Here is a 14941-nt window from a genome sequence, read left to right as displayed (position 1 = left end):
AGATTCAGAAACATTATTTGATTTTGAATGCACTTTTGAATGTTCTATGCCTTGGCTCATGGTATTTTCTCTTGATTTTGCTTCAAGAATGAGTCAGTCAAATGTGGTTACTTTGTACTTAATTTTTCTGAAGCTATTAGATTTATTAAATTCATAAACTAAGATCATTCAATTGGTTTAATAATGAACTTATCTTAAAAGTTGAAGGATATATGACATATGAAAATATACCAATAACTGTTAATATATCTACAGCTTATTATTTAGAATACTAATCTAGCTCCTTTCTTTTACAGTGGCTGTACAAATCAATATTCAGGCTTTCTTCAGCTGAGACATGGAGTTCAACTGAGGTCCAATATCAACATTTTTATTTTCTTCTGATTTAAACATAAAAATTAAACTTACAAAAATCTTCTAATGATGCTTTAATTAAAAAAAACTTAGGACTGAATTGCCAATTTGCATTCAGGAATGTCTCCTAGTTCGTCTGAATAAGGAATGTAAAATAAAGTTTCTAGTCCCCCACAATCTCCATCTGAATGGCAATTTTAGCCTTTAAAAAACATTATTAATGCATCAAGCCTTTGTTTTCCATTAGAAAGTGAAACTCAGAACTGGAATTAGCATCAAACCTTAATTTTATTTAAGTACTTTTAATAGTGATTGCCATAAAAAAACTCATATGCAAAGTACAGCTATACTTGCACAGTAAAAAAAAAGATCAAAAGCCAATATGTAATAAAGGTAAAAGAAGACTGATTTAGTCAGAAAGATAATTAATATTTTGTTTCTAAAACTGAAAAAGTATCATATTTGAGGCAGATAAAAGTTATAATTAGGTTGAAAACTAACAAATTCAAAATGAAATAATCATGCATTCATAAGGAGGAAACAGTTTACTATATACCTGCAGGACAATCGTATTTAGAGATTTACAGTGAGTGCATATAAAATCAGTGAAGCTGACAAACTACACAGAAATTTAAATCCTTTTTTTTAACTAACCAAGAGTTACTTTTATTGTTAATCATGTGACTCTGTTTCTGCAAATAAATATGAATTTACAATATATGATTCATATTCATTCCTGTAAAACTTCGAACAGTCGTATTTGGGGAAGGAGTGTAGATCATGAGTAAAACAACTGTGACAAATGCAGGGCCAACTTCACTAATCTTACTAATGCAAATAGATTTTATGATCTTTCAAAAGCTTATTTGGGAAATAAAGAATACAAGAATTGTTATCACAAAACCGTAAACCTGGATTAATAATAAAGAAAAATAAAGGTTATAAACATAGAATGGTAATGCTAACTTTAAATGAAACTTTTTGTTTCCACTTTTGATATTGATGACAGTTCTATCTAAAGCTAAATACAGTTTTTCTATTAAGAGTTTTGGTTTTCCTTTTTTTGTCAGTTTGCTGATGCCTCCTTCTACTCATGAATACTTGTATAAGTTATTCTTAATTAAGCCTGAAAACCAGGTTTTTCTCATGCACAGATCCACTTGGTCCACCAGTTCTCCTTTGCCACTTGGCAAAAACCTTTAGTTAGTACTTAGACCATATAGAAAACAACATTTCTAGTTATAAATAACATTGCAAAGATCCAAGATTGTAAATGGCAGCGAAAAAATTGAATATAGGTCAATAATAGAAAGTGAATCATATTCCATCATTAAGAAATAAAAAATAATTAATTCACAAGTAGCCACATTAGTATAAGTAATAACTGTGCTTAAGAAGCAAGTCTTTAGCCTTACCCAATAGGCCTTGAAACAATAATTTCAACTTGAGGTTCTGATTTGGATTCTAAAATAATGTTGTAAACTTCTTCATTTGTAGCTCCAGGCAAGGGTTTACCATTCCATTCTAGAACTTCATCCCCTTGAATTTAAAGAGAAGTTTATCTCATTTTCATATTCTTTTAAAGAATTGCAGAACATTTATGGAATCTATATAACCAAGTAACATTGTCCAAAAGGAATTTGTGCTGAAACACAAGAAACATTTTTAAGATGTGAAGGCTCCTTTCTCAGAACACAGCTACAATTGGTACACACAAAACACATTAAAGAAACCACTTGTGCAAACATACAGTTTTTTTCCAAAATAATAAAGAACATGTTATTGTGCTATGAAATGAAAGAGTCTTTTTAAAAGATCCTTTATTAACTAGTGGTAATAAACTTTGAAATCAGGTTAGTCTTCAAAAATGAAAAAAAAAGTAACCTTCTATGCCTACTTTTAAGCCCTTAAAATCATGACATTTTTTTATAATTTATACCCTGTGAGTTTTGATTTCTCTACATGAAGGACAGTCTTCACTGTCAGTGTCAAACTAACCAAAAATAAAAGCAAGGAGTAAAAGGAGTCACTACTTCTTGAGGATATTTGGGGGGGAGGGGATGAGGGAAAAGAAAACATGGTGCGAAGGTTATCTTTCTTTTTTCAGCTTGTTATTTCTCGAATTCAAATAGTAAATACTTTAAAATGTATTTTGGCCCTAATATAAAAAGGTGAATGACAGATCTTGAAGTACAGTTTCTAAAGAAAGATCAGTACATACAATTAAACTGCAGGAAGCATAGGGAAAGTTTACACTCATACCCCATCATAAGCAGCAGTCAAAACTTTACAAACACTATGTAATGCCACAAATAACTTTCTTCACTATCAACATACAAGCAATGTTTTTATGTTTATCAGATTCAGTCAGGAACAATTCTTCAGCTGCTGGCTCTGCTCCTTTTTGATATCTAAGCTGAATGATCAAACTCACACTTGTTAATAAGCCAAGAAAAACTATCCTAACTGAAGTCCTATCTACCAAAAGATGTGGCTTCAATTTCTTTTTATGCTCTGAAATTGTTAGTCTTTTTTCCCAAACAGCCTATATTTTGGTATTTTAAGAAAGGACTTCACTCTTCCACAGTGGAAAGAGTATTTCACTGGCTTTCAGAGCAATTCATCATTCTTTAAATCATGAGGCCTTGCTAATGACAGACTTAGTAAATGATTGCTGACCCAGGTTTAAATTTCTATTATGTTGTTCAGCTGAAATGGTTTTGAATATTTTGCATATTCACTATATGTTATGTTGGAGGTGGGGGGATGGGACAGGAATTATATATTGCCCAGGAACTTAACATTTAAAATTCATACAACTCAGTGAAAACATACAGTTTCTTCTGTCATTCTGACTGTATTTTAAAGCTAACAACTGTTATAAACTAACATGTTGATTTTCCCTAAAATAAGATCTGTTTCCTTCAGAGATAATTGGCTTAATCTGGAGAAGCATACAAGGCATTAAGTGAAACAGGATGTGACCAGCTTTGCAGTACTCACAACTTAATAGCAAAAACCAACAGGAACATATGCTAAATTTCTAGCAATAAAAACCTAAACCTAACTTACACAGCAATTTATGTCATATTTTGAAGTTGACAAAATACCTGAAACAAGATTGAAAAGCCTGAAGAGAAACATGAAAGGTGTCTGTATTGCTGTTTTAGGGAACTGTTTTTACTTTTGAGAGTCAGTTGGAAATCAAATAGGTGGAAAATAAAAATTGCCAAGATGATTAAACATAAGATCATCATAGTCAAAATGCTAAATTAACAGAAATGGCTCCAATTACTCTTACTGAAAACTAAATCCTAAGGGGGACCTGAGTGAAATGTCATTTCTTCTAGTTCTAACCATATCACCATCCATCTTTTTCTCACTTGTCCAACTTTTGATCTTTTTGACCAGCCAAGCCCTTTCACATTGTCTCTTTCATCTCAGATGCTGATTGTAAGGCTTATATTCTGATTTCTATTCTCAGTAACAGGCATGGAAACAGGAAAACAACATCCAGATACTCAAAACTTTGACATATGTAAACCCCAACTCGACACATCCAGTTTGTCAGTATTTCTCTTGTCGCAGAGGAACCCAAATTGGACACAGTACTCCAGATACAGCCTCATATGCACTGAATAGAGAGTAACAACCACTTCTCTCAACCTGCTGGCCACAATCCTGCTAATACAGACTTGTACATGATTGATGTTTGCTGCAAGGGTGTTTTGCTGACTCATGTTCAACTTACTGTCCTGCAGCATCTCCAGATGCTTTTCTGAAAAGCTGTTTTCTAGCTGATTGGCTCCTAGTGCTTACTGTTGAACTGGGCTATTCTGTTCCTGATGCAAGGCCTCATATTTACCTTTGTTAACATTTATAAGATTTGTACAATTACTCAAGGATTTATCAACTAGCCAAATTCTGGAGGTTTTTCATAAGGACAGAAATTAAAAACAGCTTAGACTTAAAAAACAATCTAGACCAGTGATTAGGAATGTAGTATTTCAGCCCAAATAGCTCAAGATTAGCAAAGAGAAACTAATTTTCTTTAATTATAATCTGCATGGAAAATCTATAAAGAACTATAATAATTGGTTTTACTAACCCCATATATATTTATTTGGTAAAAAATATTATCAAATGCAAAAACAAAGAAGGATATTTTTAGAGACTGATCATCTTGTCTACTTCTTTATTACTACTATTTGCTTCATGCAGTTATCCTAAACTCATACAAGTTGTCACTGGAGCTTCTAGATTCCTAAGCATGCACTGCATAAACTGTTTTTTTTAAGAGAACACTTGGAAAGTAGTTGCTTAGAGTCATGGTAAAAATATAAACTGCTAATAACTTTGAAAAGCAACTGCTGTGCATAGTTCTTGTTTCATTTAAGAGCCTGAAAAGTGGAACAGCACAGCCACTTATTTGTAAGTGCAGTATAGACATCAGATAATTTTCTTGGGTTGTTTACAGGTTTTATTTGTAACAATTCACACTGAAAGAACCACTAATAAGGTCCATTGCGCACACAGTACATTACCATTCTAGTGTCACTGTAGTGCAAGTAAAGCAACTGTAGTGAACTTTGTTTGTCATAATGAAAGTTAAAAAAAAGCCTTTGCATTGGTTCTACAGAGTATAACAAACAGCTCCTGAGCCAAGAAGCAAAAATTTACTAGTCACACTCAGTCCTGACACCAGCACTTATCAGGATTGTCTTGCATTTTGCTCATAAATCAAGTAATTTGAGTCAATAAACAAATTAGTAATGTAAGCAACTGTGGCATTCCGTAAAAATATTTAGGTATATTCCTGCATTTAAAAAAATGATCATATCACATGACCAATGTTGATATAAATCAGCAGTTACATTCCAAAGACATAATTAAAAGACAATATATTTTATCTGCAACTGATTGATTTACCTGCTCTGAGATGCCCCACCACATCAGCCAAGCTACCTTTCTTCACTTTGGTAATGAAGGCACCGAGTCGTCCTAATTCTGTCATTTTTCCTCCAACAACCTGGTTAATCATAAATTTGTGAGTTTGCAAGCCAGAAACCAGACATCATATCAAGTATAAAAATATAAACACATCTGTTTTCAAATTATGTTTGAAATTAAGCCTGAAATATGCATAAGCATATCTATTGTCCATTCGGGCTTCACAGAGGCTTAAAATGAAGTTAGATACAAGAAGGCCAGGTCTACTTGAAAAGAAGGAAAGACACAAAATTAATAAGACTGAGGCTGTTCAGCCTGAAGAAAAGACTGCGTGAAGACCTCATAGCAGCCTTCCAGTATCTGAAGGGGGCCTACAAGGATGATGGAGAGGTACTCTTCATTAGGGACTGTAATCACAAGACAAGGGGTAACGAAGTCAAAGTTAAACAGGGGAAGTTTAGATATAAGGAAGAAATTCTTTACTGTTAGGGTGGTGAGGCACTGGAATGGGTTGCCCAGAGATGTGGCAAATGCTCCATCCCTGGCAGTGTTCAAGGCCAGGCTGGACAGAGCCTTAGACAAACTGGTCTAGTGGAAGGTGTCCCTGTCTGTGGCAGGGGAGTGGAACTAGATGATCCTAAGGTCCTTTCTAACCCAAACCATTCTATGATTCTATGAAACTGATATTCCTTTTAATGTTTGACTAACCAATCTTATGCAGATTGCTAAATATTAAAATTTGTTACATAATGAATGTTTCTTACTAAATAACCACAAAGATGCTTTTTTTTTTTTGCAAATAGTCTGTCAAGTGCTTAAGTTTAAATTGCAAGAGCATATCCAACTAAAACTTGAAAAGAAGATTTCCTAGTAGGACCAAAGTTTTTTCTCACATATTAAAAAACAAAATTGCTTACTGCCTGCAAGAAGCAGCCTTTGTGCTACAGACCACTGGACATTTAGTAGGCTGAAGCTATTCTCAGCTTTTGTATTCCCATGCCACACTATCTCACTTCAAGGTGGATAAATGGCTCTTATCCAGCACATGCTACTACCAAGATCACAGAGTTCTTTCCTGATTTAATTCCTACCATGATAAGCAGAAGTGACAATCCACATCTCCACCACATGCAAGGGACTGAACTATCAGACAGATACATACAAGGAGCCCTTGGAATTAGACTCAGTCCTCAATGAATGGGAATGTTTTATATTTGACACTGTTGCTGTTCTCAGTGGGGAAAAGAAGACACCCAAATTAAATTCTCTCATCTCTGGAGCATGATGTAGTTAAAAATATACATGGAGAGAGAAATTCTTGAACTGGCACACTGTAGTCCCCACCACCTTCGGAAGTCACACTCTCTCTACATGTTCTGGCAAAACAGGGACATGAACCCAGAAGTCCTCTACAGATGACTAATTTAGGGATTTAAATAAAATGAACAGTGTTGCCAATGTCTTAATTTTATGGCACCAGATTAAATGGAAATACATTTAATACAATCTCTAGTATGTTTTAAGAGGTCTTTTTTGCAATTTTTGTCTAAACATTTAGTTTCATTCTACAGAAGTTCTGTTTCTGAAAGACTGTGTGGATTTTAAACACTGACCTTTGCATCCGGATGACATTTATGCATGTGGATGATAAGATTAATTACTTGACTTAAATTCAAACAGTAGAGCTAGAAAAGGCAGGACTCAATTAATGCACTGCAATGTGCAATATATGTTCGCAGATAGGAAGGTGCATAAACATAGACTTTTTGATCAGAACAGTTCAGATCCTCTGCAATGAATAAGTGGAAGACTGCATAAAAGGGTTTATATGCATACTCATTACATTTACATTCATAATTTATCTGTATAACTTTCCAAACTTACTAAAAATGAAGAATCTATTTTTATCAAATGACCATATAATTGGAGAGTCCTCTGATTTAAGGTGTGAGACCCCCAAGATAGTGGAAGTTTCTTTCATTTACCACATAAACCATGTAATACTTACTTTTAGCCCCAGTAATGCACCTGATTCTTTTGGCATGGTTGTTCTCTTGTTGAGAATAACACGCCCAATTAAGCGATCTCCCTCTTTAGAAGGCTGCCACGTTACGGGATGCTGTTAAAAAAACAAGCAGTAAAATTAAAGTGGAACCATTTTCCTGTATTTAGATGCACGTTTATAAACCAATGAAATTTCTAGATCATTATGTCACAGTAGACACAAACATCCCTCCGATGTGTTACACATCACACCTGAGGTCTCTATTATTATATCTGTTGGACTCTGACTTCATTAAATATTTATGCCCACTGTAAAAAACCTCAGCACTAAGCCTGCGGGTAAAATTACGATGTTCATGGTTCAATACAATTAAACATTTAAAACATCCCTTAAGTAATAAAATTAAACTTCTATTTTTAAATTCCATGACCTGGAAAAATAAATTCATAAATTCTGTTCTTTGGCATAATATACATGTTATTCAGCTCCACCATATGGGTTCAGTATAATAAAAAATAATAAAAATCCAAATGAACCTATCCCACTCCAAGTCAACAGAAAAAGTTACTAATTTCTCGCAGAGCAGCATCACACTCACAGCTGCTTTTGTGGCATGCAGGGAAATCTAGTATCATATCTAGAAAATAATTTAATAGTTTAAATTCAGGCAATTTTACTAGTATATATTTTGATGAAAATTTCTTCCTGACTTCAATTTTCATGATCCACCAAACCAAATGTTCATATAATTTGTCCAGAATAATTTTTCACAACAAAATTACTATGCTGAACTGAAATAATCAGTAAACATTTTAGTTCATACTTACAAACCTCTTTATTCCTATTTCTTACCGAACTAATGGGGGATGTCTCCCGGCTGTGCCACGTGGCAGGATCCAGCCAGTAATAATCCAAGTCACCTGGAAGAATATGAATAGAAAGAAATGTGTAATCTCTCAAACAGAGAAAGATGTATTCAATGATTACTTCTGCAGGCATGAATCTTAATGTGTAATAGTTTGATGAAGCAAATACAAAACCTGTGTTACGAGTCAAAATTACCTTATATAAATTTGAAAACAATATAGCATAATAATTTAAAACCAAAACCACTTATTAAGGCATTGATTTGGACCTCTGCTTTTTCATGAATTGCGCCTCAGAACTGGCTGTGCACTCTGCCTGGTATTTTACTTTGCCCAGTCATCTTTCCAGAATGGACCCCAATGCATCTCATTCACAGCCCTCCTCTTCCCCTTGCTTCTGTAACACACACACGGGACTACAGCTAATGATGACACAAGAGAGAATATTCCATAAAATAGGCACTTAGCTATAGTTAAAGACAGAACAGTCAACCACACTCCAGAATCTGCAAAGTAGCTGATCAATACTATGACAATGGGTACTGTACAGACAGAGAGGCACATGAGCCATTAAAGGGCACCAGGGAAAACAGCCACACAAATAGAGGAAATAGTACCAACAGCAGGCTGCAATCTTCCATTTTGCTTGGCACAAATTTTTATGTACATCAAGATAAACCCATGAATTACAGTGGTCTGGAAGCCATGAGCCCATCGGGCCAAGGAGGGGAACTGTGGGTTGGCTTTGGGAGAAAAGGCAGCAGAGCATAACACCACAAAGAGTATACTGAATTTATGGCAAGCTAAGCAAACCACACTTTGACTAAATATATTACAGCTGTAGAAGGCTGAATTGGTAGCAAAAACTACCAACTTCATTGGCAGTTGTCTGTGACAGAGGACTGATGTAACTGTACTCCAAGGAGGAAAAAGATGAGGCAGGAATTGCAAAAGGAAGAATACTGGGCAACACAAGGCGGAGTGCAATTTTCTTTGCAGAGAAGGGTGAGGGAGATGTTGGGAAGGACACAGGAGAATGATGCAGACTAAACAGATCCAACAGAAGGGTAAAAGTGAGACTGCTAGAGCAGGAAGAAGCCCAAAGGATTTCTGTGGTAACATTAGTTTTAAACAGAATACACATATGAGCTCTGAGCCTCGGTGTTAATTCATCCGTTTGGGCATTGCCAGAGTATATTAACAAAAATGCAATAGTGTCATTAGAAAGGAGAACCACAGTTCTTTCTAATACTCTCTTACAATAACAGTAGTATAAAAGCTTGATCTGAAATAACCAAGAGATATTTTTTAAGTTACCTGAAAAAAGTAGACTATTCTGCTAATTAGCTTACAATGCCTTTGAACATGTGAACAAACAAAGCCATCACAAAACCAAAATCTAAACTATACTTCAGAGGTCAGTTTTAGACCCTGAAGTAAACACTGTCACCTTGCACCGAGATTTGTACCAATGCCTGCATTTCAGGCATTTTTCACCCTCACTTGGGCAGAGAACCTTGGTGATTTGAAATATGCTAGCAGAACAGTTTGATAATACTGGTTTTGAATTCGCAAGTGACTGTTTATTTTTCAAGTCTTTAAATTATTATGTTCCAGAGTTAGTTTTCGGTATGGAACAACTCTTCACACGCTTTCCTAACAACATTTCCACAGACTCTTTAGTGATCATTTAAAAGAGACTAGGTAAAAATCCTAGTATACCATTAAAGTTAGTTATTGCTGATACCCTCCTCACTCCTGATATGCTCTAGATCTTCAGAAAACATTTAATTTATTATGTACACTTCAGGCAATACACCTTCACTAACATTTTATAAAGAACATCTCTATAATGCTACTATTGGATTGCTACTCTTATCAGCACACAGGCATCCAACAGAATCCCAAAAAAAGCACACTTCTAGAAAGAAAGATTAACATTTACATTAAGAGTTTAATATTTTTTACTTTTTGCAAGTATTTAGATGCTGATTATGAAATAAGAGCTGTATCATTCTATAACCCATAAAATCTTTAATAGCTTACCATCTACATAATTATATGCATAAGCTTATTTTTAAACAGATTATTATTATCATACGTTGAACCACATGAGGCAGTTTGTGGTCGCATTACCTAACTGCTGTTCTGCAATTCTGGAGAGCTTAACTTCATATCTTATTTTTAGCATCATTCCTTGCACCTTTATAGACTTCAAAATTGCAACAAGAAGAACAAATCCATGAACCAGACTGCCAACCCAAGAGCTGGCAGTAAACTGGGACCTGGGGCACAGAGCTCTCCAATTTTCAGTAATGGACTCAACAGTAATACCAAAAAGCAGCTTTCTGCTGGGTGAGATGGCCTGCCACAGGCAAAGCACGACACATTTTCCCTCCATGTTTCACAACTATTTGCTCAGCGATAGAGAAATGTTCACGCAGGAATAAATGTCAGCTCCACCATGCAGATATGTGTGCCCAATTGCTCAGATCCTTTTTGCTCTTGTCCCTGTTGCTCCCTGCTCAATTTTTGTCCTTCCCCATCTTCAGCTTCTGGGCCTCAGTTTCTTTGCTGTTCTTTTTCCTGTTTATTGCATATCCATGACCACTTGATTCATGCCACTAGCATCCTTCCCCACCAAGTTCCTGCAAAGTCCTCTTATGTGTCTTCTGTCTTGGCTAACCTGCTAGTTTTCCCATCCCCACCTACCCTTTGCTGCTTTTCTTGCTTGTTCATTTTGTTGCCATCAATTCTGCTGTCTCCTGTTTCTGGCTTTGGTGTCCTTTCTTTATGTTGTATATTTTACTCCCTTCTTCCCTTCACACCCCTTGATATTAAGCTACATCCTCATCACCCCCTCCTCCCCACACATAAACCTTCAGCTTCTGTCCCTTTCACCCTTCCTGTCTGTTCTGCACTTTCAAGCCACCAGCTATGTCCCCTGCAGCCTGCCATGGCTTTTTTGCTTTCTGATCTCAGAAGCTGAGTGCAGGAACTGCACTGTGCTGCTCTGCTGAGCTGGAGCATGGACATTATGCTAAGAAAGCATAAAGATAGCTATCAAATTAAAAATCTTGACTGACAGTGATAGGTCTACATGTAAAAATGAATGAATTGGGGTTAAAAAAAGTCCACATTCTTGAAAAATTACTCAATTTTAAGAGTCCTATTAAAATTCAGTCTGATGCAGAGCACCGGCATACAAACTTTTGTCTGAATCTGCAGGTGTAAAAAGCAGCTGACAATGGACAATGTCAGTTAATCTATATTCATAAACACCTATAGAGCATGGGAATTAAAACATGAAGGTACAAAACCCCCAACAAGCTTTAAAAATATTTTATGCCAGCAACACTGACACAACATCTGCAGTTCAGTTCTCTGTTACAGTTATGCTTCAAAAAAAACAATTTCTCCTTGATCATCCTATGTCGTTGCTATTCTTTACTTCATACCTATTTATGCTATTCTTGCACTGTCACACTATTTGTTTAATTACACAAAATAATTTTATTGAACTAGTATTGCAGAGACCCAGGAATCAGTAAACAATAATGCAAAAACTTACAATCTAAGAGCATAGTTTCAGAATTTCAGATGTTCTCAAAACCACCACACCAAAACTCACAACAAAAGCCCCCTATATGCAGCGTACTCTCTTCACTGGTAAAAGTCACTTAATAAAATTATTCAAATAAGACAAATTTAAAACATTATTGAGAAGAAAAACCAACTTTTCTATGGAGGAAATAATTGATATAGAGGCTTAAACTCCTTTTAAACACTTTCTAAACAATACTTTAAAAGTATCAAAAATTTAAATATAAACCTCTATGAAAATATTATTTTTCTACACTACTGATATATTTCTAAAACATATAAAATGTATTTCAACTTAGAGCATATTATTAAAAATGTATCTGCAGTTATAATGCACAGTTTACTTACGACGTATGGAGTGAAACAAGCATATATTTATAGAACCTTTTATCCAAGGGAATGATTCAGAAGTTGCATCCTGCCAGCAATTAAATATTTTTCCTATTAACATGCTGCTGCTCAATTACTTTAGTCTTGGACAAAGAGCTAGTATCAAAAAACTAATTTCAAGACACAAATGTGTTGAGATTTTTCTGTGAAAGTCTTTTGCAGTCTTTGATAAAATTTCAAGATGGGGAATAAAACCCTCAAATTGCTGTCGATTTTATATCTGCAACATGCCTGTCTGCAAAATAAAGGGAAAGCAAAATTCAAACCCACATTTTCTCTAAAATACTCCATCTTCAGCAGCACTACCCATACCAAAATCTAGTGCTGGGATAACCGTGTTTTACGTGACATCCTGCAAAGCTGAGAGGTGCTGGAAATGGTGGCCTTGTTTCTCTCGCAAAGCCAAAACAAGCTCAAAAAAGTCCATTATTGTATATGACCAGCCACGGTGATTTCCAAAGAGTCCTGAATACCAGAGATAAAATACTCCTAGATGTTTCCAGACCCCAAATCCATCCAGGCTGCATTCAGACTGCTATTCAGCAAAGAATGCACTTCTGGTGTTTTGCTCAAAACCAGATGCACTAGATTTGCAGCAGTTACTTAAGACAAGAAACAGACAGTCTAATGATAAGAGTCAGTCAGCCCATGTTAGGCACTTACTTGAGTCTAACGTAGCTGCTAACAAAGCAGTTCTATTATGTAACTAGGAAACTTAGCCAATTATTTTCAGAGGTGGCATTTAAAATTATGGTACAAACTGTCTTCCTGTACAGCCAGATTAGATCACTGCAATTAACACATACAATGGTAATTTATTTGCCTTTGTTAATTTTTAGAGTCAAATATAGCCTGCATTAAACACACAATAAAGCTTTATCAAAGACCCAGAGGATCCTCTGTTACATCTTCCGCAGTGCCTATGAAACTGGATCAGTAACTTACGGAAATTATCACTAGATGCCACATATCAAGCTACAGAAAGATTTAACAAATGCAAAGATACTCCATGTATCAACTTGATTGCCTTCCTCCTTTGTAGCTTGAGTATCTATGAGTTAGAAGACCACTCAGCGTGCTGTTGGTAAACATGTTGAGCATGCTATTACTGCCAACAAAAACATCCGTCTTCTGCTACAGATGTGGTAGGTCATATTGTTAAGCAAGAAAGGACTTCTATGCTCAAGAAAAAAAAAAGATACTAATCACATTATCATGTCAGAAAACTAGTTCAGTGTATAAACAATGTATGTTTAAATCATTCTAGTCAAACTACTAATTAACCACATAAAGAGAAAATACACGAGTACCCAGCTTGACAGACAGTCCTAGCATCTAAGTGGCTACCAAAGAATTCAAAAGCTACCTACTTATTTACACAGAAAGCATCACAAAAATGCTCATTACCTCCTTCCTCTCAAATCAATGCACTTCAGATACCTACAGTTAAGAACTTTAATCCTTGCAGAATGAGGTCTGCGTTTTACCAGTTATGCAGTTAAAGGGCAGGCTGTCTCATGCAGTATGAGGGAAGAACGCAGCACATGCCTATGAAGTTTAGATTTTATTCTGTGTAGAAAACACATAATCACATTGGTTTTAAATTCCCTGCTGGCACATTTCCTAAACACTGAAAGCTAACATTCTGTAAGTTCAAATAAAGACTAGTACTCCATACAAGTGACAGCTTATATGTAAAATACTCATATTTGGGGTATAGATCTGGCACACATGTCTGTGACCCCAATAGCTGCTAAAGCTGGAGCCAGCCTCTCAGATTATTTAGCTCAATACAACAAGTTTCTTATCCACATATTTATGTAGCAAAACTTCTGTATTTTATAGATTATATATTTTTTTTAAATAGTACAGTTTTCATACACTCACTTTCAGAAGAAAGCACTGTACTTGTGTTCATTGATGGCTTAAGAATTTTTCTCTAAAGGAATACTTGCAAAAGAACTTTCAACACAAAAACATCTGGGCCCATTTGTACATTTCACAGCGTGGACTTCCTACCTGAAACATGTCAGTGTTGTTAGAAAGCTTTAGGGATTACTAAAAGCAAAGATTACTAATCTTGCCAACTGAAAACTTGAAGCCAAAAATCACAACCTATCCAGTCAAGTAACAAGCTAATGATTTGTGAATGTTTCTAAAACTTTTAATATGAACACAAGTTCATATTGTGATATGAACTTGTAACAAGGAAGCTATTCTAAGTTTCCTGAACCTCTAGGGAGTCTGCTCATGTGACTCCCTGAGACAACACTATTTAGTCCCTTCATTCAAATACTGATAGAGTTGAAGAGCTCATTAACCCTTTCCAACTAGATGCTTATTTTTAACTCAGAGACTGTCCAAATGTTATTCTGAGGATGTGTAAATCTTATTGTAAGCATGTGAGTCCAAGAATTTATGAGCTTCGCAAAGGGATGGCCCTCAGAAAACTGCCTTCAGAAGGTCTTCAGAAAGCTTTTCAAGTGTTAAAGAACCTGGAGAGACTCGGAGATGCAAAATACTAAACAGCATACATGAACTCCCATTAATCTGAAAAGTTCTTTTAAAAACTTTATTAAACATTTTCTTGAGGAAACCAGAAAACACGGTTCTCAGCATCAAGAACATCAAATCAGCAGGCAAACATTTAATCGAGTTTTTGATACTGTGGTATCCAAAAATTATGAAAAAATTTTTTTTGTCTTGGGTCTAGCTCTGAGTGCTGATTTTGCTGACTTTGATTACTCTCATGAGTGGAAGTTAATTCTGTAGG

General features: G+C 35.4%; 1 protein-coding gene across 1 annotated transcript in view; it reads right to left on the bottom strand.

Annotated features, from left to right (window-relative positions):
* Window positions 1–14941, bottom strand: part of RIMS1 (regulating synaptic membrane exocytosis 1) — a 153627-nt gene that overhangs the window by 120664 nt on the left and 18022 nt on the right. Inside the window, exons 2-5 of the mRNA XM_034060466.1 lie at window positions 8162–8229; window positions 7313–7423; window positions 5284–5383; window positions 1770–1893 (exon numbers count right to left, since the gene is read on the bottom strand). Coding sequence (XP_033916357.1) covers window positions 1770–1893; window positions 5284–5383; window positions 7313–7423; window positions 8162–8229 — 403 coding nt within the window. The remainder of the gene's footprint in view (window positions 1–1769; window positions 1894–5283; window positions 5384–7312; window positions 7424–8161; window positions 8230–14941) is intronic.

This window comes from Melopsittacus undulatus, chromosome 3 (assembly GCF_012275295.1).
Source record: "Melopsittacus undulatus isolate bMelUnd1 chromosome 3, bMelUnd1.mat.Z, whole genome shotgun sequence".
NCBI classification, from domain to species: domain Eukaryota; kingdom Metazoa; phylum Chordata; class Aves; order Psittaciformes; family Psittaculidae; genus Melopsittacus; species Melopsittacus undulatus.
The sequence above is the reverse complement of the archived record's forward strand: the minus strand, read 5'-3'. Positions and strand labels throughout refer to the sequence as shown.